This window comes from Xenopus laevis, chromosome 1L, assembly GCF_017654675.1.
Source record: "Xenopus laevis strain J_2021 chromosome 1L, Xenopus_laevis_v10.1, whole genome shotgun sequence".
Lineage (NCBI taxonomy): Eukaryota > Metazoa > Chordata > Amphibia > Anura > Pipidae > Xenopus > Xenopus laevis.
Window position 1 is genome coordinate 233,541,190 of NC_054371.1, and position 27,408 is coordinate 233,568,597.

Below are 27,408 nucleotides of genomic sequence, written 5' to 3' on the forward strand. Positions count from 1 at the left end.
GTCTGAGGAACCAGGAACAGTTCTGGGCCCTACACCACCCCAAGCCCTTATATATATATACAGTATATATACACCCCCTCCATACTGAACTGAGGGGACCTGACATACCCCAGCCTTTAATTACACTGATCACCTGACACTGTTCTATCAATAACAATGTGTCCCACATAAAGGAGCAGACGTCAAAGCTGGTGGGGCCCCTCTAAGTTCTCCAACCCAAACATTCGACCTCAGAAAGTAGAACTTACACAGACGTTTTACCCTTTTCCATGGATTTCTACTTGTGTAGTTATTGGTACCAGACGACACAGGAGCCGATGCTCTTGGTTCTGTAGATCCCGCCAGGGATATTGGGCTAAAGCTTGTGGCACATTAACGGGGCACCTCCCTGCTCCCATGAGCACCCACATTTCTATCTTGCTGGGTGAGCTGGTTTGTGATTTCAGAAGGTGCTGACAGAGCTGACACCTGCCCATTAATGAACATTTACTCCTATAAAAATCCCCTCTTTGTATCTGAAACCTTCACTTTGACTCCCTGCGCGGGTGTTGCCATGTGACATAAAGATACTGAGCAAAGTCTGACTCCATTCACTTCTGTATCTCATCACCAGGACCCTAGCAACCAGCATTTAGTACAAGTCTGTGTCACCAGGACCCTAGCAACCAGCATTTAGTACAAGTCTGTGTCACCAGGGCCCTAGCAACCAGCATTGTGTCACAGGGACCCCACATGTTCCCTTTGCTTGGGGTGGGTTTATGGTGTCTCACCTGGGTGGCAGGTGACAGGTTAATACAGGTGTGGCCCCAGCAGGTGAATTACTGACTGTTATCATTAGGGAAGGGCTCAATAAATCCTCCCAGATCTGTCCCTGTCCCTCTTATCAGTGGAGTTTGTCTCTTCCGTCTCAGCAGGATCCAAAGAGCAGCAGCCGAGAGACACAGAAGGGAGAGGCCGACGACAGGGACACGGGGAGATATTGAGAGGGAAATACGCAGAGAAATACCGGGATACAGGGAATAAACTCATTGGGAGTCTGTGCCCCTTCCCACAATCCCGTCTGTTGGGCCCTGTGGTACCTGATCACTGAACTCTCGTTGGATCTAAAGGAAAGACAAAGATGGATTCAGTCCCAGTCCTGCTGGTTGTTCTCCTGGCTCTTCTGAGTGTCAGTTCTGCACAAGGTGAGTGAGAATCTCCTCATATTCTTCTCTCTCCCTGTGTCACAACATGAAGAGATTTCTAGTAATATTCCTCATGTTTCTCCCAACTCAACCCAACCAGTAAGTCTTAAAGGTCCCCTTTTATAAAAGGTTTTCCCCAAATGGATTTTCTACTCAACTCTGAGATGTTCCTGGAACACAAAGATACCAAAGTGTCGCATTAGTCCATCTCTTTATTAAAGGGAAAAACAAGGTTTAAGTCAATTTACAAATCCTGAAATGTAATTAAATATAGACAAGAAAATATACTACAATTGCTTCATAGACGATGGAAAGCCGAAAGCAAAGAGCTTAAAGGAGAAGGAAAGGCTAAAAGTAAGTAAGCCTTATCAGAAAGGTCTATATAAATACACCAGTAACCCCTCAAAGTAATGCTGCTCTGAGTCCTCTGTCAAACAGCACATTTCTTTCCTTCTATTGTGTACTCATGGGCTTCTGTATCAGACTAACTGTTTTCAGCTTAAACCTCCAGGGCTAGGGCTTGAGCATGCTCAGTTTGTTCCTCTCCCCTCCTGCTGTAATCTGAGCCCAGAGCTATGAGTGAGCAGGGAGAGACTCAGGCAGGAAGTGATGTCACACCAAGCTAATATGGCAGCTGCTATCCTAAACAAACAGAGAGATTCTAGACAGTAACATAACTAGAGGGGGCGGGGCGGGGCGGGGCGGGCCCCCTGCCCGGGCCCCCTGCCCGGGCCCCCTGCCCGGGCCCCCTGCCCCCCTCCATACGCACGGAAACACTGAAGAAGTCAGTGGCGCGCGAGCTGCTGGGGGGCCCTGAGGGGGTCAAGCCCTGGCCCAATCGCACCCCCTGCTTCCCTGGCAGTTACGGCTCTGATTCTAGAGGTGATTACTCAGGTATGATAAAGCTTTCTGCAGAATAAATATAATCTTATAGTTTGTACTATTGTAGTTATTGCCAATAAACTGCTCAGGTAACTAACCTTCTCCTTTAAACTAAATCCCTTTTACAGAGACACTATTGTCACTTGAAATAATGGCAGTTGAACAGAACCTTCCAATTACTACTAATATACTCCTTCCCTTGTGATACAAACTCACTATACATTGCTTATTCTTTGCTTCTCTTATGGGGATAGAAGCTTTATATAACATGATAGCTTAGAGTGTAAGCTCTACAGGACAGGGACCTCCTTCCTAATGTGTCTCTTTGCTAGGGATGTAGCGAACGGCGGAAAAAATGTTCGCGAACATATTCGCGAACTTGCGACAAAACATGCGAATAGTTCGCGAACGTCGCGAACCCCATAGACTTCAATGGGAAGGCGAATTTTAAAAGCTAGAAAAGACATTTCTGGCCAGAAAAATGATTTTAAAGTTGTTTAAAGGGTGCAACGACCTGGACAGTGGCATGCCAGAGGGGGATCAAGGGCAAAAATGTATCTGAAAAATCCATTGTTGACACAGCGCTGCGTTTTGTGCTGTAAAGGGCAGAAATCACACTACGTCACTCAGGTGGTGTTTCTGGACACGGAATGTGAAAAAGCTCACACAGCTAGGTGGCAATTGGTTAAAGACTGGGCAAATAATGCCTGCAAGGTCAACGTATACACTACAGCCGTTGGATACGGAATATATTATTGCTGCTTGAAAAACGTCACTCGGGAGGTGTTTCTGGAGACGGTATTATTATTGATATTTAGACAGCTAGGTGGCAGTTGTTTGAAGAACAGATGCAGATGAGAGATCAGCAGCAGGACAGACAGCTGCCCACAGCAGCTACATACAGAGCACTGCAGTAGAAGGTAGATTACTAGCCAGCAAAGCTACCTAACCTAAACTCACTGTCCCTCAAATCCCTGCAGAGTTCTGTCCCTCCAATACAGAGCAGTATCAAGTAGATTACTAGCCAGCAAAGTTACTATCAACTGTCCCTCAAATCACTAACAGCTCTCTCCCTACACTAGCTCTTCCAAGCACACACAGGCAGAATGAAAAAACGCTGCAGGGCTTCAGTTTATATATGGAAGGGGAGTGGTCCAGGGGTGTGGGGGTGGTCCAGGAGGGAGAGCTTCCTGATTGGCTGCCATGTATCTGCTGGTCTGGGGTGAGAGGGCAAAAATAAGCGCCAGCTAAGGCGAACCCAAATTGGCGAACGTCGCGCGACGTTCGCGAACATTCGCCGAACGCGAATAGTCGATGTTCGCGCGAATTAGTTCGCGGGCGAACAGTCCGCGACATCCCTACTCTTTGCATATGGACTAATCTCTGTGTATTATTATTATTACTATTATTATTATTACTATTATTATTATTGCTATTATTATTATTACTATTATTATTACTATTATTATTATGCTTCTTGCTTCTTTTTTGTCATCAATTTGACCCATTTTTATTAAAAATCCGTATCTGTCCCTTAGAATGTTAATTGAATGTCATTCTTTCAGTTCACCCTAAATCTGGAGTGAGAATAAAGTTGTTACCCAATTGCTATTTCATTGGCCAATCACTCGCTAGGGCCGGTATTGAGAAATAACTGGCATTATATTAGCCAATAAATGTACAAGTGTGTGACAACTCTGCCTATAAATCCCTCCCTTCACTCCCCTCTCCACACGGCCCATTTTATTGCTCTATTTGCCCTTTGCTGCCCAACCCCCCCAACCCCAGGCCCATTCCGTCATCACCGCGCCCCAAATGACATCAGCACCTGCCCCCCCAACCCAGGGCTGATCCTGGGCAATTTGCCGCCTGAGATGACCTTCCTTTTGCCGACCCCACCCCTCCCCATGGCCCTCACCTTTTCAGCACCGGAGGGGGTCGGGGTCGGTCCAGGTCACTAGGGCAGAGAGCACAATCTGTACTAGAAGAGTTTCTGGTTTGACAAACGGAAATTTGGCTCTTAGTTACCAGGAGTGGCATATTTGCCGCCCATAGCAACAGGGGGCTGAGTGTCTGAAGTGGCCTCATTGGTGGAAGCCCCTGCCCCAAGCTGAAAGCTGCTGTTATCAGCGCAGAAATGGCGCAACCGTAACTGAGAATGAAAATGTGGCCCGACATTACAAGTAGCAGTGGCCCAATAATCAGTGAGAGTCATTTGCCACAAGTTCTGAATCATTTCTACAGAGAAATCCTGATTGATATAAACTATTTTATGTTTTCCCACATTTTCTTTCCTCTGGTGCCCTCGGCAATTTAAAATATAATGACAGTTATGACGTGACAGTTCAGATCAGACCAACACCCGTAGGTCGGACTGGGGGGCCCACTGGAGCTGATGTCTCTGGCCCCCCAGCCCTGACCCTCCTGACCTTTGCTGCAGCCCCTTTGTCTCACCCCCTGCGCCACATACACAGATTTTGATGTGACCGGGCTGGAGACATCACAGCAGAAAGGACAGGGAGCAGTTTGGGGGCAGTTATGGGGCAGGGGGGGCACATGAGAGAAGAGGCCCCCCGGGTTTTTTCCCTGCGTCCCACTGGCCCAGTCCAACCCTGGTCAGAGTTGGATTTTAATGTGAAGCATCTCTAGGCCACTAGCACCTCTACCCACCCCCACACACCCGTGTGCACCCCCATCCCCCCATTGTGCACACAACCCCCCCCTACTGCTTCACTTGTTCCCTGAGCTGACAATCACCAGGACTGGGCAGGTGGGAGATTGAGATAGTCCAGCCCCCAGTTCACATGCCGTCAGGATTCCCTGGTCCCCCCAGAGTCACTGTAGGTCCGGCCATTAGTGGCCTCATCACAATCCAGGCCTGGGCTCGGGTGGGCTCTCCTCACCCAACCCCTCACACTTCCAACAGCAACAGCCTCAATTTATAGCCGCGCACCTGCCCTGTCCCCTTTTGTGCCGTCAAAGACGAGCTGGTGGGACGCGGGTCGGTCAGTAGATGAGCCCCACCAGAGGGGGAAGGGTAACGTAGAAGGGATTGGTCAACCCTCACATCATGACTGACAGTCACTTCAATGTGGATTCTCTGCAGCTAAAGGAGACTCTCATATTTCATGTTATAAGTCACGTGATCTTGTGCTGCGGGGTCACTACACTGCTATACGGAAGAGCAGATTCATCCCTTAAAGGGATTGTTCACCTTTAAATTAACTGTTAGTATGATGTAGAGAGGGATAATTTGAGACAATTTGCAATTGGTTTTTATTTTTTATTATTTGTGTTTTTTTTACTTATTTAGCTTTTTATTCAGCAGCTCTCCAGTTTGCAATTTCAGCTATCTGGTTGCTAGGGTCCAAATTCCCCTAGTAACCATGCATTGATTTGAATAAGAGACTGGAATATGAATAGGAGAGGGCTGAATAGAAATATGAGTAATAAAAAGTAACAATAACAATATATTTGTAGCCTTACAGAGCATTTGTTTTTAGATGGGGTCAGTGACCCCATTTGAAAACTGGAAGAGTCAGAAGAAGAATTCAAAAATTCAAAAAGTTTAAAAAAAAAAATAATGAAGTGCCTTAGAATTAGCCATTGTATAACATACTAAAGGTTAAGTGAAAGGTGAACCTCCCTTTTAATATCCAATATATTCTAATCCCAAACCCTAAAAATAATAATGTCCCATTGTCTACATAAGAAATGGAATGTTATGGGTTCAGATTAATGAATCAAATTTCCCTCTTGGAAAAGAAGAGCAACAAAAAAGTCTCCATTTCTCAATACTAATTTCACCCAAATATTTGCTTTTTTCTTTGGATGTAACAGGGAGATACACAGAGAACAACACTGTCACCTACTGCATTTGGCTCAGGGAACTTCTCAATCTGAAATTAACCAATCACATTGGAGCTTTATGTTCCAAATGGGGCTCATTTATCAACACTGGGCAAATTTGCCTGTGAGCAGTAACCCATAGCAACCAGTTACTGGATTTTTTTTTAGCCAGTTAGAAGAACAAATGCAAGAATTTAATAGTTGCCGTGGGTGACAGCCCATAGACAAATTTGCCCCGTGCATATGGGTGTGTCCTAAAATAAAAAAATATAAATAATATAAAAATCTTAAAAGGGGCCCCCAACCTGCCACTCCCTGCATCCCCTGCTCCCCAACCCCAGATAAGAGTGTGACTAGGGAGGCAGGAATCCTTTACAACTACCTTGTGGCCCTTCCCCCCCCCCCCCCCTGTCCTCCAGGCTTCCTCTATAGTTACACCAGCGGATATAGTAATAGCACATGTAGACATGAATTCATGAAAAGGAGTCTCTTTATTTTACATTTCTTGATAATGAAGTCATGCAAAACATTTCTCTTTTCCAGTAGAGAGATTTATTTATGTGCAGGAACCTTGATTCTGGGATGGCAGTGGATGTGATTTACTTTTGCTAAAGCATTTGATACAGTGTCACACAGAAGGTTACTGGTTAAATGAAGGAATGTTGGCCTGGAACATAGTATTTGTACCTGGATAGAGAAGTGGCTGAGGGATACATTACACAGAGTGTGGGGTGGGGGGTAAATAACACGTATGGCAAGTCCCAGGTGAGTGACTGGATAATGGTCTATGGATCCTCTTCTGCCTATAACAACCACCTTCATCTTAGGGCCTGGCCCTCAGCTACTCCGGAGCCGCGCTAGGCTTGAAACGTTGCAATTGCTGCCCTGCTGTCTGTGAATGAATACATTTTTACTTTATTCTGGAGTGCTGCCCATTCTGATTCGTGATACCTCAGCTACTCGGGTGCTGCAAGGACTTACCTCTGCGGGGCTGTTTGGGTTTCTGTGTACTGGAAATACCAGGGTCTATTTTGTATCCCAGTCCAGACCTGGAGAGCAGCTCTTTATAGCTTCCAGCTTGAGATTCAAATCCCTCCAGCAGAAATGGTTTAGGGCATAAATACTAAGTGTACCTACCTGGGCCTACTGTGGTCCCTTCCCTTTAGGCCAGTGGTACCCAGGGGAGAGCTCCCTCCAGCTGTCAGTTCTTGGGTGGAGCACAGGCTCAGGGTGAGGAGATGGGGGCTAAAGATGAAGTATTGCCCCTTTCCCCCTTTGGGCTGGGGTGCTCCCCACAAGGGTGACTGTAGGAGGAGTCTTTGTTAATGGACTATCACACCCTCTACCTCAGCCATATTGATCTCTACAGAGACCTCCTCCCCTCCGGATGGAACCCCTCATAGTTCTGCTCAGTGGGAGGCAGTTGCTCAGTATTAGGGTGTCTCCCCTGTTATTGTTGAGTGTGTGTCTCCTGTTACAGCTCAGAAGAAACTCATGTAAGGACTTGTATTTTACAAGATGTTCATTATTTGTTTATTGTTCCTCTGCTGTTTTACCCGCTGCCTCCTCACTGAACTTCTCTGTGTTTGACCACCATTGGGTCAGCAGTGAAAGTACCAGCAGCTCTTCAAGGGCTTCCATAGATGGGTGTTGTAGTCCGGTCGTAGCCCTGAAAGTACCAGTCCATATAAGTGGCTGGCCAGTGGCACACCAGTGAGTTAAACAGTAGTCCTGCCCTTCTCCTGAGCAACAAGCAACGTCCCACAAAACATCTCAAGGACAAAGACTTCTGGACCCAACTGGGAGATTTGGTGAAGTCACATTGCCCTTGGGATTCCCAGTTTGGGTGGAACAATGATCCAATGGGCAAATAGCAAATACCTGTGCCATAAACACACACATCAGATCCATCTACAGGTGTCTGTTCCACAGGGCCCCTAAATAAATAAAGTAGTGAAGGACATAGTGAGAGGTCGGGTTGGACTGAGAATTTGTGCCCAAGTCTGACTGTGCGGCAATCTGTCCTGTCCCTGCCATAGACATGTAGGGATGTGTAGAATAGCCGCCCCTAGTATTATTGTCAGGCAGTCCCTCCATGTTATGGACACCTAATTGGGTCCTAAAATACAGTTGGGAGGGGTACTGTTTGCTCTTTCTGCTCTAAGCTAGGCCCCTGATACTTCTAACAGTGACCAGTAGATGGCATTGTGCTAGAATATAAAATCTTCTGAAGCCATGCTTTCAGGGTCCATTTTGTGCGAGTCCTGGTCTGAGGAAGCAGACAGGACCCCTGTGGAACCTAAACTTAAATAGAGTTTAGTCAGTGTAGTTTATATCTTTAATAGATCACTCTAGGAGTGATAGTCAGTCAGATTATTTAGCTGAGCAGTCTGAGGCTCCTACGAGGATTGTAGTGGGATTAAGATCCCAGGGTACTCATTGCCCAGAAGTAGGGACTAAGTGTACAGACCTAGGGTAGATAGATTCCCCTCAGGTTCCACTTAGGGAAAAGGCTGAAAACTGGGTGTACCTCCTCAAAGCTGCATGTATTGTTCCTATCTAAGGAGAATCATACTGACCAAAGGTGCTGTGAGTACTGCCTATTCAATGTACTGTATGATCCTGTATGTGCTGATTGTACACTCCACTGAGGATTGTATACTGTGCTCAATAAATCTGTTCTATGGTTAAGTTATAAGAACCACTGGTGCCCAATTAATTGCACCCTGAATACAGTTACAGTTGCACTACACCCTGCTTCCACATCACTGCGAAGGCTCACTCCCTAAGATTTTAAGGTCTCATCCAGAGCATATGTACTGGGAGTGAAGCCCATAGTAGAGTTAGGTGCACTCAATTTACTATAGCGCTACAGACATAAGAAGTTCTGCAGCAGCTCCATGGTGTCCAGTAATTCCATTTAAAACCTGGAATGGCCAACTGGTGCCCCAGTGCTGGGAGGGAACGGCACCCTCAGTGTATATGGGAAAACAGGACTGGCACACAGACTCACTGGCAGCGGGATCTTCCCTGTTAGTCAAAAGTGAAAAAACAACATTTTGGAGGAAAGTCCCCTTGTTGGGCACTGACACCCCTGCAAGTGCTTCTGTGTGCCGGTCCTGTTTTTATATATATGCCAAGTATTTGATTTGTGGCTTTCTTACCCAACAAATGGCTTAAAGGGGAAATTCACCTTCCAAACACTTTTTTTAGTTCACTGAGTTTCAGATTGTTCCCCAGAAATAAAGACTTTTTTTCAATTACTTTCCATGATTTATTTTTTACTGTTTTTCCAAAATCTAAGTGTAAAGTGTAATGTTTGTGTCTCTGGTGTTTGAGTGACAGCTCAGTAATTCAGGTGCAGATTCTGTTACAATTTTACAACATTGAGTTGATCCATTTCTCAGCAGCATCTCTGGAATATTAGTAACTATTGTATCAAGTCTAACAGCTGCCTGGAATGAAACTCAGAGATTCTGCTCAGCAGGGACAAACATAACAAATGCATCAACTAAATGTATCAGTTTAGAACAGGGGGTCGGCGACCTCCCCCTCCCAGAGCTGCTTCAGAAGGTGAAAAATGACACTTTACACTTCAATATTAGAAAAATAGTGACACATAGAAAATAGAAAGTCATTGGAAAAAGTCTTTATTTAGTTGAAACCAACTGGTTGTTTGAAGGTGAATAGACCCTTTAAAGGAAAACTTTACCCTAAAGCAAGAGATATATCATATCAAGTGGCATATTAAAGAATCTATATATATATTTAAGTACATTTTCCCTTTTTACATTTCTTACCTTCAATGAGATGGTCTGTGAGTCCCCAGAGATGAGCTGAGCACAAACACTGAGGGTCTTACTGTAAGTGTGGGACAAAAGACACAACCCTGTCCATTCATTGGCTCATGTGATCTAACAAGTGTGTGTGTCCTTGCTGTGTTAGTGCGCACTGTCAATCATAGGAGCCCAGGGGGTGGCCCTTAGTTCTTAAAATGGTTTTCTATTTAGGATTTCCCAGTGGCACATGCTACTACTAATATATATTATTATGAAAATCATTTATTTATATGCAGCAGGGTTTTACATATCAGCTGTTTTATTCAATATATTTTTTATAGACATCTACGTTATTCAGGGGTATAGTTTTCCTTTAATTGCCCTGGCTGGGACGACTTCATTTAAATGATATTCTGTGCATAATCTCAAGCAAATAGGACTGAGCAGTTTATTATACAAACCGTTATCACTTATTGGGGTTCTCTAGTCGGGATGAGAGCTCCATCTGCTGTCTGAGTGTGAGCGCTGAATAGTGATTGAGGCTGTAGCAGTGTCACATGATCAGATCTGACCAATCCACTGCTTGTACAGTTCAGCTTCTTGTATCCCTGCTCCATGTTTGATCCGTGACATTTACATGACATTTACATGACATTTACATGACAGAGCAGATGTTCTATTGGGGCCCAATGGGGCCAAAAACCAAGGCACGAGTTCCCTCTATATAGAATAATGGTCTCAATGTTTAGGGGAGACAGTAGTTTTAGGGGTGCAATTACTTTTGCTTCCCTCCACCCTCACAGCACCCACTGTGTTTTCATTTCAGATTACGACTGTAACGAGCCAATGGAATCGAACGCTAAAGGGGGGAAAGTGATCAGATGGTCGTATGACAAAATGATGGGGAAGTGTAAGCCCACTGTACAAGGAGAGCAACGCGGGACTCGCAACAGTTTCACCAGCGAGAAGCAATGTCTGATGACGTGTTCCAGTGACTACGACAATATTTACCCACCAGGGGGTGAGAGTCTCCCCTAAATACAATATTTAGTTGTATCTACCTGTCCCCCAGTTCCACCCCTGCCTCTCAGATATAAATATATAATATATCCCAGTGACCTGTGTCGTATGTTTGTAGTTCAACCTTGTGCTCCCTATAGTTCTCTCATTGTTTCCCTTCCATTAACCCTGACTGTTTCTCTTCGCTTGTTGCCCCCGCAGATGCCGTGTGTGACCTCCCAGTCGAGTCAGGACCCTGCTTGGCCTTGATACCCATGTGGTCTTATAATAAGGAGCGTAAGCTCTGCGAGTCTTTCCTGTACAGCGGCTGTCAGGGAAACGGCAACCGATTTGAGAATAAGGACAACTGCACCAGTCTGTGTATTAACCCCAAGAAAGGTGGGTGTAGAGGGACCCTAACCCTAATACAGAGGAGCAGCCAATCAGTGCCCTGAAATAGATCTGCATTCAAAAAGAGACCAAAATATTCCAAAGCAGAGATGGACCCAAGTCCTAACCCTTTCTGTCTCCCTAACTCTGTCTTTATCCCTAACCCTAATTTTATCCCTAGACCTTTCCCTATCTGTATCCCTCACTCTTTAGGGGTTTAACCCTAACCCTGTATCCCTAACCCTATCCATATGCTTTAGTCTGTCTTTATCCCTAACCCTATACCTAACCCTAACGGTATCCTAACCTAACCTAACCGTATATCTAACCCAAACTATATCCTTAACTGTAACCTTATCCCTAACCCTAATCATGTCCGATCCCTAACAGTATCCCTAACCCCTCTAACTATGTCCTTAACCCTAACTGTATCCCTAACACTAAACTTATCCCTAACCCTACCCATAACCCTAATTGTACCCCTAACCCAACAATACGTGTGACATGGGCCTTTCCTTGGGTCCCCCAGAGATTCCTAGTGGATAATAGAGGGACCTGCTGTTCCTAAAGTGACTGACATGGGGGGCTTGGCCCAATGTTTAACCCTCCACTAACATGTTAATCTGATATGGGGGTCACTGGTCTTGCAGCTCATATCTGACTCAGTAGCCAAATCCATGTCCAGCTTGATTCCTTTGACAGTCTATAGGCTTGGAGGGATAGCAGAGGGTTAAAGTTTCTCATTACTGTTATCAGAGGGTTAATGTTTCTCATTACTGGTTAGTAGAGGGTTAAAGTTTCTCATTACTGGTTATAAGAGGGTTAAAGTTTCCCATTACTGGATATCAGAGGGTTAAAGTTATCCCAGTAGAAAGGTGTATATATAATATAATATATAAGTAATGAGACAGACTTGTATGTTCCTGGTGAGACAGTGAGAAGTTAATACTGATTCTATATCTCGTGTATCAGGAAGAACTGGGGGAGCAGATGTGAGTGGGGAGCAGGCGTCGGAGACAGACGCAGGTAAGTGGCCTCTCAGGTGTCGCCCCTAAATCTCCAGTATGTCGTTTGCTTTAATCCCCACGTTACACTGGGAGGGGTAATACACGGGGGAGGGGGGTACATCCATAGATACCACATCAAGTCATAAGGGCACGAACTGAACCTTAAATCCTGCACTGCTGGGAACGACTCCAGAATACGAGAGAGAAACGGCCCCAGGGTCTGCTACTGCCTTGATTTTGGGAATGTGGATAATTTGTGTAATAAATGGACTGTGTGATGTGATTGTGTTACTGATTCATGGGGTGTCGCTCAGGGGCTGGAGGAATGTTTTGTTTAATGTGTGTGTGACATTGTGTGTGTGTGACTGTGTGTGACTGTGTGTGTGTGTGTCTGTATATGTGTGTGTGACTGTGTGTGTGTGTATATATATATATATATATATAATACACAAAAGCCATGAATATCTTGTAAATTATATCCTTATAAACGGTGAGTAGTGATGTCATCAGTTATAAACGGTGAGTAGTGATGTCATTTCTGTCACATGACTCACTAAAATTTGTGTATTATAATTAATAAAGTACCCCCAGTTGTAAAATATGAGGATATTAGAAGTTACCTCGGAGTTCCATGACCTGTATAAAAACACTCGGCCTTCGGCCTCGTACTTTTATATGGTCATGAAACTCCTCGGTAACTTATAATATCCTTATATTTTACAAGAGGGGGTACTTTATTCACTATATATACACGTGTGAGAGAGAGAGTTTATCTTTAGGGTTACGATTCTCTTTGATAAAAGTCCCCAAGCAAAACATTGGATTCAGATGTAAAACTGGGACCATTGATATATACGAGAGGCTGGTGAATCCATGTTATATACGGTATATATATATCTCTATACATTGTGTCTCTCAGGTCTGGTTATTGGAATTATATGTGGAGTCGTATTCGGGGCGGCGTTCCTGGTGACGCTCTCGTTATACCTGGTGCAGAGGTGAGTTCCCTCTCCAGGGTCACTTACTGTTCCTCTACATTTCAGGTCTCATTTAATAACACAAGTCAAAGCTAAAACCTGTACAAACCTCTATACCCACAATGCACTGTTCTTTCCCACAATTCCACCATAACGTCGGCTGCAATTTGCATGTCATTTACTAATGTGACGCAGAATTCCACGCACTTTATTTCTCACTTCTGATTAAAGGCCATGTTCACCTTCCAACACTGTTTTCAGTTAATTTCCCCAGAAAAAAAAACTTTCCCAATGACTTTCTATTTGTTTTTCTAATATTGAAGTGTTAAGATTCATGTTCCCATTCTTATGTGTTTGTGAAGCAGCTGTGGGAGGGGGGTCAGCGACCCTGTAACTGATCCATGAGTTGATCGATGTGTTTGTCCCTGCTGAGCAGAATCCCTGAGTGACATTAAAGGCAACTGTTAGAATTGATACAATAGTTACACTTATATTCCCCATAGATCCTACTGAGAAATGGACCAACTAATTGGAACTGATTGTAAGAAATTGTAACAGTTGAGAAGCTCCTGGGTCACTGATCTGACAGAAACACCAGAGACACAAACATTAAACTTAAATCTTGGGAAAACAGTAAAAAATAATGAGATTTGGAAAGTAACTGAAAAAAAGTCTTTGTTTATGGGGAACAATCTGAAACCAAATGAACTGAAAAAATGTTTGGAAGTTGAACTTCCCCTTTAATTCTCCCTCCTCCTCATACAACACATCCACCAGCCCCACTGACCCCAATATTAAATATATTTTCATTACCCCCCCCCCCTTTCCCAAGTAACACAACAGGGAGCCGCGCTCAGCCCCACTCTTCTCCCAGGCAACACAACGGGGACAAACTGGGGTAACACAACGGGGACAAACTGGGGCAACACAACGGGGACAAACTGGGGCAACACAACGGGGACAAACTGGGGCAACACAACGGGGACAAACTGGGGCAACACAACGGGGACAAACTGGGGCAACACAACGGGGACAAACTGGGGCAACACAATGGGGCTTGTCATGTAAATACATGGCTGGTCAGAACGTTCCAGTGAGGCACAAATGTCCCCTACACCCCCGGGGGTCTGTGTAATGTTTGTCTGTGGGGGACACTGGGGAAAGGTGCCAAATACTTATTATATACTTGTTATATACTGGCACCCATTCCACTCAATCTGCTGAGTCAGGGGTACAGGAATATATACAGGAATACATCGGGGAATATATAGAGAAATATACAGAGGAATTTATAGGGGAATATATAGAGGAATATACAGTGAAATATGTAGATTAATATATATGGGAATATATTGGGGAACATATAGAGGACTATATAGAGAAATATGCAGAAGAATTGATATGGCAATATGTAGAGGAATATACAGTGAAATATATAGGGGCATATGTAGATGAATATATATATATAGGGGCATATGTAGATGAATATATATATAGGGGGAATATACACAATACACTCAATCTCCGTTGTGTCGTTTCAGGAAGAAGCTGAAGAAGCAACACAAGCCGGTCCCAACGGTGGAGATGACATGAGATTTGAAGCCCAAATTCTGAGCAGACGAGGGGGGTTTTATCTGTGAAATTGATTTTTTTTTACTTTTGGTTCAATGAACTTTAAGAAAATAAACATAAATATAACTGTATTTCATGGTTCTTGGTTATTTTGTTGAAATTCTTGACCTGCTGGGTCCCCCTTCCCAAAGACACCCCAACATTACGGAGCTGCCCCCCTAGAGGGAGCAGATAATAAACCACTTCTCTGTGTATAAGAAAAAAACAACCTATAGATTTATTTTTTGCATAAATTGTCACCAGAAGAGCCAAAGTTGCTGAGTTATATTTATATATATTTATATGTGTTTGTGTCGCCCCAGTGAGGGGTCGGCGGAGGTAGAGTCTCTTCATTTGGCTCAAGCTCCATTCTCTTATGTTCCCACCATGAAATTCTCTCTCATTCACAGACGGTTTGTCAGGAGTCAGAAATTGGGGGGTATGGGGAGACCTGTGGGGATAAAAGACAAATGTACCTCCAGTAGCTTCAATCTCAGCTGCCATAAAGCAGGACAGGACTGCTGCACAGAGGGGCGGGGCTCACCTGTTGGATCTCCCTCATTGCCAATCGAATTGATTTATGAAATCTGGGGAGGGAGCGAGAAGATTCCTCACTTTGCATTTTGCTGTATCTTTGTCTATTCACCTTCTCACAAGCCGACGCTTTATGGACAGAACTTGGGGGACTGGTCTCCTCTTTGGACAAATCATTCTCATCCCCCAGTGACAGGGTCCTTGTCAAAAACTTTAACTCTTCACAGTCTGGTGTCCAGTGATTTACCTGCAGAGAGAAGACGATGATAAACTGTAAATACATAGAATTTAATTTATTTCATTATCCACAAATGCTTTTCTGTTTCCTGTTAGTGATCATATCCCCTTATATATTTATATATAGTGATCATATCCCCCTTATATATTTATATATAGTGATCATATCCCCCTTATATATTTATATATAGTGATCATATCCCCTTATATATTTATATATAGTGATCATATCCCCTTATATATTTATATATAGTGATCATATCCCTCTTATATATTTATATATAGTGATCATATCCCCTTATATATTTATATATAGTGATCATATCTCCTTATATATTTATATATAGTGATCATACCCCCTTATATATTTATATATAGTGATCATATCCTCCTTATATATTTATATATAGTGATCATATCCCCCTTATATATTTATATATAGTGATCATATCCCCTTATATATTTATATATAGTGATCATATCCCCTTATATATTTATATATAGTGATCATATCCCTCTTATATATTTATATATAGTGATCATATCCCCTTATATATTTATATATAGTGATCATATCTCCTTATATATTTATATATAGTGATCATACCCCCTTATATATTTATATATAGTGATCATATCCCCTTATATATTTATATATAATGATCATATCCCCTTATATATTTATATATAGTGATCATATCTCCTTATATATTTATATATAGTGATCATACCCCCTTATATATTTATATATAGTGATCATATCTCCTTATATATTTATATATAGTGATCATATCCCCTTATATATTTATATATAGTGATCATATCCCCCTTATATATTTATATATAGTGATCATATCCCCCTTATATATTTATATATAGTGATCATATCCCCTTATATATTTATATATAGTGATCATATCCCCTTATATATTTATATATAGTGATCATATTCCCTTATATATTTATATATAGTGATCATATCCCCTTATATATTTATATATAGTGATCATATCCCCCTTATATATTTATATATAGTGATCATATCCCCTTATATATTTATATATAGTGATCATATCCCCCTTATATATTTATATATAGTGATCATATTCCCTTATATATTTATATATAGTGATCATATCCCCTTATATATTTATATATAGTGATCATATCCCCTTATATATTTATATATAGTGATCATATCCCCTTATATATTTATATATAGTGATCATATCCCCTTATATATTTATACATAGTGATCATATCCCCTTATATATTTATATATAGTGATCATATCCCCTTATATATTTATATATAGTGATCATATCCCCTTATATATTTATATATAGTGATCATATCCCCTTATTATATTTTATTATATAGTGATCATATCCCCCTTATATATTTATATATAGTGATCATATCCCCTTATATATTTATATATAGTGATCATACCCCCCTTATATATTTATATATAGTGATCATACCCCCCTTATATATTTATATATAGTGATCATATTCCCTTATATATTTATATATAGTGATCATATCTCCTTATATATTTATATATAGTGATCATATCCCCCTTAACTGTCTCTTCTCCAGTGTAACAATCACAACTTGCCTTTTCCCATAACTGATCCCTTCCATTCCCTTTATCAGCTTAGTCGCTCTTCTCTGTACTTTCTCTATTTCATTACTGTCCCTTATATAACTAACCCCCCCCTCCCCCAATAACGAAGCAATCAATCCATTATGGCTGGTGACTGATGGTTTAGAATGTAGAGAGAACTCCATATAATCTCACGTATAAGAATAAAGTGTAGCAGCAGGAGTTGCCATGTAGCTGCCTATAGTGTCCCTTTGCAGATAACGGATGTGGAGCAGATAAACCAGTATGAATGTGCCAAACCTACACTTCATGCCACCCTCTCACCCCCACAGGAAAGTCCAGACTCACCAGTATCTACTTTCCCATTCCTGAGAATTTATTTCATTCCCACCAGCAGGAAACTGGGCTCGGGGAACCCCAACAATGAACCTTCCTCTCAAACCCAACCTCCCCCCCAGGAGACAAAGGCTAAGGTCACCCATATATACAGCTTCAAACCTTCCTTTAATTGGCACACTATAACACCCCAAAACAACATGCAGGGTACCCCAATAACTCCTCCCCCAATATTCCTTCCATTCCTAAGCAATGTTACCCCCCAGAAGAGCAAGTGTAGGTCCCACAGTATCCCCCTCCTGAACCCTCCTTTCATTCCCAGTCTATAATCATTAGAGGGGGCACCTCACGTGCCAGTTCTGATCCGTATAATCCAGAGCCCCGCAGGAGCCCAAGAGCTGAACCCTCCTTTCCCCCCATTAGATTCCCCCGCAGGCGAGTGAAGTTACCTGCGCGCAGGGATGTCTCAGGACTTCTCCGTACGGCTGGATTCCAACCCTCTGGTGGAAGTGAATGAGGCCACTGAGAGACGAATGGGCCCGATCCTCACCCACAATCACGTAGCACTCGTTAGACTGAACACACACCATGTAGTGGCGGCAGCGAGACTCCCCCCTGCAAGAGACGGACTAGATCATCAGGCACCCACTGAGGCCATTGGTGAGGGTGCTGGGTGCTCTAGTCATGGGACTGAAGGAGTTGTTGGAGCTCAGACACATCTCCAGCCTTTGGGACTAGAGGTTCCTATAGAATCTCCTCACAAGGGGGACCCTCTTGTTATTCATTACCTGACAGTTTAGGGTGTTGGTCTGATCACAGCTGCTATAAGATGACAGTCAGTATAGTCTGGGCCTATGGGGGCAGTTGGGGTCTCTATGGACTTGGAAGGCCAGGGCTGAACCCCAGTCTGAAGCTGCTGCTCAGCAGAATGTACAGAAGTCTGAGCTGGGGGGTTACGTGTAACAGGGGCCTAAGTCTCCCCCTCTAATTAGCAGCCCCGCCTACAATTTCCCATAATCCCACAGTACAGAACTCCCAGCACCTCTGACCTGTAAGTGAGGATATACCCTGCGCGGGTCTGGCTGATCCGAATGAGAAAGTCTCCGGGTTCTTTATCCAGCAGTAAGTTCTCTGCCTCTCTACAAATAAATCAAATACAGAACAATAAGGGCAAATAATGATTTATAGACTGAGGGGAAGCTCACGAAACTGGGCTAAAAGTAACATCTTCAACCCAAATACTAAATATAATAATAATATAAATAAGCCCCCCTCACCACAACTCTCCCCTCGGGCACAATCAGAACCAAAGCTCAGAGTTCCCCTGTATATCTCTGTCCAACTCCCAGATACCTCCCTGTATATCTCTGTCCAACTCCCAGTTACCTCCCTGTATATCTCTGTCCAACTCCCAGTTACCTCCCTGTATATCTCTGTCCAACTCCCAGTTACCTCCCTGTAGATTTACTCCTGTATATCTCTGCCCAACTCCCAGTTACCTCCCTGTATATCTCTGTCCAACTCCCAGTTACCTCCCTGTATAGCTAGGATCCCCCGCAGAGTACAGAAGATTAACCCTTGCAGTACCTGCGTGAGATCATGCCGTGCAGCCACAGGGAGGTGGTTCCGGTTCCATCATCAAGAACTTTGCTGGCCTGGGTCTCTTTAAACCACTGCAGGGTTTTGCGTCTCTGAAGCCTCTTGAGCTCACGCTCCCCACCTTTTACTGCTGATAGTGGGGTTCCCACAGCAGCTGCTTTAGGGTTATCAAATGGGGAGAGCTGCAGAATGGAAACGTATAATTAGTGGTGAATAAAGTGCCAGCACATCCCTTTCATACCCCTATATCCTTTATGCACAGGGGCAGCTGAAATACCCAGACTATTATATACTCAATGGAGATATATGGGACAGAGCTACAGGCTGAGCCCGAGGGGAAGTCTTTCATCATAGAGAAAGGACAGACAGACCTTCCACACACACTGCCCCTAAATACCACCAGACATGAACAGAAATCTACCCCCCGACATAATGGCACCTCCTGCCTCGGAATACTGGATTCCAACACCCTCATGTCACTGAGAAGATTCAGGTACTCGAGTAACAATGGGGGTGATAATGGGCCCAGGGTTCATGGACCCTCTCACCTGAGCAAAGGTTTGGGGCTCATCCACAGAAATGGACTTTACATGATACAGGGACTTGACATGTACTTAATGGGGGGTGACCCACACGTTCCTGGGTGTCTCCATTGCAACGAGCCACTAAGGGCCCCACAGTCCCAGTCCTTCTGCCAATCGCACAATTAGATGTTACTGGGCCCCAGAGCAAATGCAATTTAGGGCCCCAAAACACTGGTAAGTTGACCTATTGAATTGGCTCATTAATCAGGGCCTTACTGGGCCCCCTACACCCCTGCCCCACCCCCCTGCAACTACAGGGTCTGCTCCCTCTCAACAGACCCCCATTCTGCCCATTATTTTCTTTATTTCATTGCTGGGGTGCAAATTTAAAAGTAGGATTTTCCCTCAGAAAATAAAATGTAATTCTAAGCAGTTTATATCGCCATTAATATACATTTACTAATAAATACTGGAACATTTTCTTTGTATTAGGAAACACTTGGCATTTAAGCTCAAGTTATCTGTAACGAGTCACATGGGTCCAAAGTACAATAACGACTATTCCGGAGGCAGCTGAGCAAATACGTCTCATTCCCAGACTGGGGGGGCAGGAATATTTAGTGTCCCTGGGAGGGAGGGAAGGAACTAGAAACTGGAGCCCAAAGTGCCCTGGAGGAATATTCTAGATTTAGGCTTGTGACACACGGGCAGATTCGGGGAGATTTAGCCGCCTGGTGACTTTGGGCGACTTTGGAAAACGAAGCACCGCGTGTGCTTTAACGCAGGCGACTTTTCACTATAGCGGACGGGAAGACACGCGAAGGCAGTTCGGGGAGATTGTCGCCAAGAAGAAGAGGCGATTAGTTGCCAGGTGACTAAATCTCCCCGAATCTGCCGGTGTGTCACAAGCCTAAATGTCACCCAGAAGCCAAACACTTAGACAACATCCGTCCCCCATTCTAACCCCTTCCCTTTCCTCATTAGCTACTGTCACATTTATATCAAACATGTGGGTCGAGTCCAGAAGGAGCTGTTTAATGACCCGGAGTAGAATTCTATTCCAATATGACACTCAGTGGTGCCCCTTCTTCTTTTTCTCACTCGCACGTATTTGACCTATGTGACCTGTGTGTGACACTCTACATCACTACTATACAGTGTTGCACTGCTGGGCTTTTTTTTATATATTTGTATATGTTTTATACAATCTTCACTCACTGTCACTAATTAAATAATATGGTTTATGTCACGTTACTCACATCTCCCACCCCCTCTATGTGACACGTCCCCACAATACACTATTATACAATTCACATTTATTGCACCTCAAACAGCCGACTCCTCGGCCGAGGGACGGGGGGCTGGGATACTGACAAAGGTCTTGGTGCCAGGGGTCTCTTCCGAGGTGCAGGAACTGGGGGAGTAAAGGCCCCTGTGGAAAGAAAAACCAGTAAGAGACGTCTCTGCTCACTCAGGGGAGGTTACAGAGGAGGAAGAAGAGGGACCATCACCCACAGCTTCATCACTTACTGAGCTTCTCCTCCTCCTTCAGTCTCTGGCGCTCTCTCTCCGCTTCTTCCTCTCTCTCTCGCTGTTGCTGGAGGAGTCTCATCTGCTGCTCTTTCATCTCCTTCAGCATTGCCCAATATTTTCTGTGGCACAGTCGTCCCTTGTAGTCTGGGGCAGGAACACACAGGAGCCAGGCAAAAGGCAAACTTAGTAAATAAGCTTGAAGCAAATGGACTTAAAAACATTCCCCCCACATCCCGGAATTTAAACCCTTAATTGTAGTAAAGTCACAGACATCCAAACCCAATGGTTCCATTGATCTTATCCACTTGGTGTTGGCTGAAACTGTCAGATGTGTCAAATGGGCTCCAGTCCCAGCGGTGATGTGAGTGTCATTAAGGGAAGGGGTTTGTTTTTCAATGTACATGAGTGGAAGTGGGAATTGGTGTTAAACTGGTGGGTCAAGTATTTTGCAATGTTATAAGGTTAGAATGAGAGGCTACTCGGAGAGTCCAGTGGCTTAAGACTTATTTCTACTACATACAGAATATCATACCCTGAAATAATGAAAATGGACATCTTGTTAATGATATATTTATTGGGTATTTAAATCTTGTAAAATGTACAATGTTGCCAAAAAGATTCCTGAATCCAGAGTCAGACTCACAGTGACTAGGTGTGAATAACCTTTGTGCCCCGTGCCTTCCATTCCTCTAACACAGGGCTGTCCAACTGGCGGCCCACGACCCCCCTTCTGTGGTCCCCACCTACCTGCTGTGTCTGTTTGTTCTGGGGGTTTGTCAGCATTTGGAAATTGTTGTTAGTGGCCCCTAAGGTGTTTAATCATATGTTGGGGGGTTGTTTTATTATTCACAGGGGAGGATGAGACATATGGATTTAAGGGGATGTTTTAAGAAGACTTCAATGTCTCACATATGAGAGATGAGGGATTTCCCTGCAGTGAGCACCAACCATCTGCTTTTTTGGTGTGTTACCATCGTTAATGTGGATATGATCTTAAACGTTCTTGTGGTAATATGGGTGTGGTTTACAGTGGGTGTGGTCTAAAAGGGGGAGGGGCCAACACTGACTTCTATTATCGGCCCTCCTCCACATAGGCCAGTAACATTTTGGCCCTCGGCACCACAGAAGTTGGACAGCGCTGGTCTAACAGAACCAATAATGTGACTGTTCTGCCCAACACTTACATAATCACCTGAGGTTAAAATATTCCAATGATTCCTTGTGTGAAAAACACATTTAACTTAATTGCCAGACAGAGTCCATAATCTCTCTTTACATGGACAAAATCAGCAGCACACTGTTAAATTGCAAAAGTGCTCAAATGCATCATTTATTTAGCCCATAGCATACACTAGCCTTTGTAAAATAGCCTTTGTAAAATAGCCTTTGTAAAATAGCCTTTGTAAAATAGCCTTTGTATGCTATGGGCTAAATAAATGATGCATTTGAGCACTTTTGCAATTTAACAGTGGGCTGCTGATTTTGTCCATGTATTGATGAGACCCGAGGACAGGATTGGGTCTTCTAGTTCAGCACCTGCCATTTCAACAGTGTTTGTTTGGGAGGTGAGCGCTCCAATTTTTGTGACTGCATAATCTCTCTTTATATGTGGAAAATATATCCGATGCCCAAGCTGAAATGGGCAGAAACTTTTGGATGTGGCCATCAGGTGCCAGACCCTTATTCATATTGCCTATGGCCCATTGGGTAATTTGGCTGACTAGGTTCTCTCAGGAACAATGAAATTGCCAGAATGTCTAATTGCTGCCACTGTTCCCTACAGTCTAGTGAAAGGCTCCAGCTACGGAGGACACTGAAGGTGATGAACTCGGGAACAGCAGAGACCCTGTGCCCATGTGCCACTATTCACCACTGTAACAGCACTTAAAGAATCTATAGGCATCTGTGTGCAGCTACTACCTACTGTACCACATGAACAGAAGAGTTTGCTGATAATGATCTCTGTATAAACAAGATCTGGGCCTGAGTTTTAGGTTTACAAATAAGGAGGAGTTTCTCACACTTGGGGGGTTTGTTGCATTTATTTTGTCGAAGTATGGGAATCACACGCTGTAGGCAGAATAACTGCATTTAAGATTTATTAAATTTCTACACAACATGTTTCGGGCACCAAGGCCCTTTATCAAGTGATATCACTTTGGTGCCCGAAATATGTTGTGTGGAAATTTAATAAATCTTAAATGCAGTTATTCTGCCTACAGCGTGTGATTCCCATACTTCGACAAAACTGTGATTTATAAGAGGAGGCCAGGGACAGAGCTTCCAGGGAAACACATAGTCTGGCTATACTAAAAGTGCGGCTAAAGAGTGTAAATCTACTATAGAGAGTGTTGCATTTACCCAGACTATGCCCAAGGCCCCTATCTAACCAGCCTTCCACCATATTTCTCATTACTCACTCTTTCCCCTCCAGGGGGCAATGATATCTAATGTCAAATCTCCTCCACCCATCTGGACACCCCAAAACATCTGCACATCACCATAAGGTACAGATCACCCCACAAATAGGCAGTATCCAACAGAAATGTGATCCCAGTTCTGAAAAGACTCCAAGGATCCCCTCAATCTCAATAAAGTGTTTCCCCATCAGAGCACATGGCACTGGGTAAGTAAACGTAATACTCACACTTTTGGATTACAATTGCCGCTTCTCTGAGCTTTACCAGACACTGCTGCAATTGGTCCTGGTGCCAATATTTAAAGAAGAGACGGGATTTCCTGTAAGAGAAGAAAAGAGAATCAGTGGAAGCAAAAAGAAAAGTCCTCAGCCAAAATTTACCCACAAACAGCTCTGAATATGAGAAAATAAAGCTGCTCCTACCCACAATGCCAGCCGGTCAACTGCACCTTCTCTGCGATCCTCACACAACTACAGAGGGACAGACAGACAATAAGTCAGCACTGAAACGGACAACAAATCAAATGAAACAACAGTAAATTAGCAGGAGACTCTGTCATTACACAGACACACACACAGGGGGCGCTGTCATTGAGAGACATTACACAGAGATACAGACAGGGGGCGCTGTCATTGAGAGACATTACACTGACACACAGACAGGGGGCGCTGTCATTGAGAGACATTACACAGAGATACAGACAGGGGGTGCTGTCATTGAGAGACATTACACTGACACACAGACAGGGGGCGCTGTCATTGAGAGACATTACACAGAGATACAGACAGGGGGCGCTGTCATTGAGAGACATTACACAGAGATACAGACAGGGGGCGCTGTCATTGAGAGACATTACACAGAGATACAGACAGGGGGCGCTGTCATTGAGAGACATTACACAGAGATACAGACAGGGGGCGCTGTCATTGAGAGACATTACACAGAGATACAGACAGGGGGCGCTGTCATTGAGAGACATTACACAGAGATACAGACAGGGGGCGCTGTCATTGAGAGACATTACACAGAGATACAGACAGGGGGCGCTGTCATTGAGAGACATTACACAGAGATACAGACAGGGGGCGCTGTCATTGAGAGACATTACACAGAGATACAGACAGGGGGCGCTGTCATTGAGAGACATCACACAGAGATACACACAGGGGGCGCTGTCATTCAGAGACATTACACAGAGATACAGACAGGGGGCGCTGTCATTGAGAGACATCACACAGATACAGACAGGGGGCGCTGTCATTGAGAGACATTACACAGAGATACAGACAGGGGGCGCTGTCATTGAGAGACATCACACAGAGATACAGACTGTCATTGAGAGACATCACACAGATACAGACAGGGGGCGCTGTCATTGAGAGACATTACACAGAGATACAGACAGGGGGCGCTGTCATTGAGAGACATTACACAGAGATACAGACTGTCATTGAGAGACATCACACAGACACACAGACAGGGGGCGCTGTCATTGAGAGACATTACACAGACACACAGACAGGGGGCGCTGTCATTGAGAGACATTACACAGAGATACAGACAGGGGGCGCTGTCATTGAGAGACATTACACAGAGATACAGACAGGGGGCGCTGTCATTGAGAGAGATTACACAGAGATACAGACTGTCATTGAGAGACATCACACAGACAGGGGGCGCTCACAGTAACGACGCACAATAACTTGAACTCACCTCTCTCTGCTCAGTTCTATCTCAGGCGTAAGGAGGAGGATCCCAAACCTTCAACCAAAATATTAACCAAAGGTTCATTCTTATTTTCAGTAACTCAAACCATCTAACGGTTTAATATATTACTGTACACCCCCTCATTCAGACTCCAGTCTCTATCTCTGCCCCACACTCAATGGCACTTCTGATGCTTCTCCTACTAACGGTCTCTCTATTGCCCAGGGGCACCTCCAGTCTCTATCTCTGCCCCACACTCAATGGCACTTCTGATGCTTCTCCTACTAACGGTCTCTCTATTGCCCAGGGGCACCTCCAGTCTCTGCCCCACACTCAATGGCACTTCTGCTGCTGCCACTCCAACTCCCCCCTCCTCACAACCTACTAATTGACAAAGTCTCTTTTCTACTTTTAACCTTCCACATTATTGTACCAATGTCCCAATCACAAGACCAACTGGGGAACTGACCGTCTCACAAAGTCTTGAAAAGAAGGTCTCCAGGAGAAACCATCCCTGCGGATCCTCAGAGTCTCCATTAGGCCATTGTAGCGAAGCTGTTGGACAAGAGAAAGAACTTGCAGGTGAGGTGGATTTTAAAAACTTCTGGGCAAAGAAGAAAAGACATGTCCCAGCTCAACCGCTGATCGAGGTGGTGCAGAACTAGAAAGATGGGGCTAGAATTGCACTTTGTAGCTACGTCCCTGTTCACTGGATGCTAGAACAGAGTTAATGAACTACATAAATGACTCAGTAGAGACCAAAATAAAATGGGTTCTTTTACTTTATAGATGATCCAGCAGAGAAGCCTTTTCTCTTTATAGTGTTACTGTACCTCAATAGAACAGGACTCCTAGTGATTGACCATCAATCTCATCAGCCACAGCATTTGGCAAGTCAGTAGGGAGCTTTCTAGGTAAGAAGATCTCAGAGAGAGACAGAGGGAGAACCATAACAGTAGGGAGCTCTCTAGGTTACAGTGTCTCAGAGAGAGAGATCCATGAGAGTAGGAAGTTCTGTAGAGAACGGTGTCTCAGAGAGAGAGTGGGAGATGTGGGGGGGGGGGCTAGGGGAAATATTTCCTTCACAAATACCCACCAATCTGCTGTGGAACATTAGTGCAGTTTGATTGATATCAGTTATGGAAGGGTTCGAGGCAAAGGGAAAGTCCCAGCCCTATACAAAATTATGTAAATTAAATATTTGTTTTATAAACATTACACAGAAATACATATTATCCAGTGAGGCAGTTCAGTAATTAAATGGGCAGTTAAAGAAAAACTATACCCCTCAAACAATGTAGGTCTTTATAAAAAACATATTGCATGAAACAGCTCATCCTGTTACAGTTAGACCTGCAGTATTTCTGGTCAGGTGATCTCTTCCTGTTACAGTTAGAGCTGCAGTATTTCTGGTCAGGTGATCTCTTCCTGTTACAGTTAGACCTGCAGTATTTCTGGTCAGGTGATCTCTTCCTGTTACAGTTAGAGCTGCAGTATTTCTGGTCAGGTGATCTCTTCCTGTTACAGTTAGAGCTGCAGTATTTCTGGTCAGGTGATCTCTTCCTGTTACAGTTAGACCTGCAGTATTTCTGGTCAGGTGATCTCTTCCTGTTACAGTTAGAGCTGCAGTATTTCTGGTCAGGTGATCTCTTCCTGTTACAGTTAGAGCTGCAGTATTTCTGGTCAGGTGATCTCTTCCTGTTTCAGTTAGAGCTGCAGTATTTCTAGTCAGGTGATCTCTACCTGTTACAGTTAGAGCTGCAGTATTTCTGGTCAGGTGATCTCTTCCTGTTACAGTTAGAGCTGTAGTATTTCTGGTCAGGTGATCTCTTCCTGTTACAGTTAGAGCTGCAGTATTTCTGGTCAGGTGATCTGTTACAGTTAGAGTTGCAGTATTTCTGGTCAGGTGATCTCTTCCTGTTACAGTTAGAGCTGCAGTATTTCTGGTCAGGTGATCTCTTCCTGTTACAGTTAGAGCTGCAGTATTTCTGGTCAGGTGATCTCTTCCTGTTACAGTTAGAGCTGCAGTATTTCTGCTCAGGTGATCTCTTCCTGTTACAGTTAGAGCTGCAGTATTTCTGGTCAGGTGATCTCTAACTGTTACAGTTAGAGCTGCAGTATTTCTGGTCAGGTGATCTCTTCCTGTTACAGTTAGCGCTGCAGTATTTCTGGTCAGGTGATCTCTTCCTGTTACAGTTAGAGCTGCAGTATTTCTGGTCAGGTGATCTCTT

The 27,408-nt window shown here is 43.9% G+C and overlaps 2 protein-coding genes across 3 annotated transcripts in view; one reads left to right on the forward strand and one right to left on the reverse strand.

Annotated features, from left to right (window-relative positions):
* Window positions 1-880: 880 nt before the first annotated feature.
* LOC108719266 (inter-alpha-trypsin inhibitor) lies at window positions 881-14,770 on the forward strand. 2 transcript variants are annotated; one of them, XM_018268026.2, is made up of 6 exons: window positions 881-1,184; window positions 10,521-10,715; window positions 10,916-11,092; window positions 12,056-12,109; window positions 13,010-13,088; window positions 14,609-14,770. In XM_018268026.2, exons 1-6 carry the CDS (start codon window positions 1,121-1,123, stop codon window positions 14,658-14,660), a joined length of 621 nt encoding a protein of 206 aa, XP_018123515.1. In that variant the 5' UTR covers window positions 881-1,120; the 3' UTR covers window positions 14,661-14,770. The 2 variants fall into 2 exon arrangements, with proteins under 2 accessions (XP_018123515.1, XP_041426932.1); XM_041570998.1 differs by lacking the exon at window positions 881-1,184 and adding an exon at window positions 10,303-10,401.
* Window positions 14,771-14,891: 121 nt separating this feature from the next.
* Window positions 14,892-27,408, reverse strand: part of XB5900382.L (provisional ortholog of myosin heavy chain 3 L homeolog) — a 54,176-nt gene continuing 41,659 nt past the window's right edge. The window contains exons 19-29 of the mRNA XM_018268015.2: window positions 25,647-25,732; window positions 25,184-25,231; window positions 23,893-23,940; window positions 23,698-23,789; window positions 21,048-21,194; window positions 20,843-20,949; window positions 18,982-19,175; window positions 18,444-18,533; window positions 17,844-18,009; window positions 15,223-15,459; window positions 14,892-15,129 (exon numbers count right to left, since the gene is read on the reverse strand). Of these exons, the coding sequence (XP_018123504.1) occupies window positions 15,097-15,129; window positions 15,223-15,459; window positions 17,844-18,009; window positions 18,444-18,533; window positions 18,982-19,175; window positions 20,843-20,949; window positions 21,048-21,194; window positions 23,698-23,789; window positions 23,893-23,940; window positions 25,184-25,231; window positions 25,647-25,732 (1,248 nt within the window). The 3' untranslated portion in view covers window positions 14,892-15,096. The remainder of the gene's footprint in view (window positions 15,130-15,222; window positions 15,460-17,843; window positions 18,010-18,443; window positions 18,534-18,981; window positions 19,176-20,842; window positions 20,950-21,047; window positions 21,195-23,697; window positions 23,790-23,892; window positions 23,941-25,183; window positions 25,232-25,646; window positions 25,733-27,408) is intronic.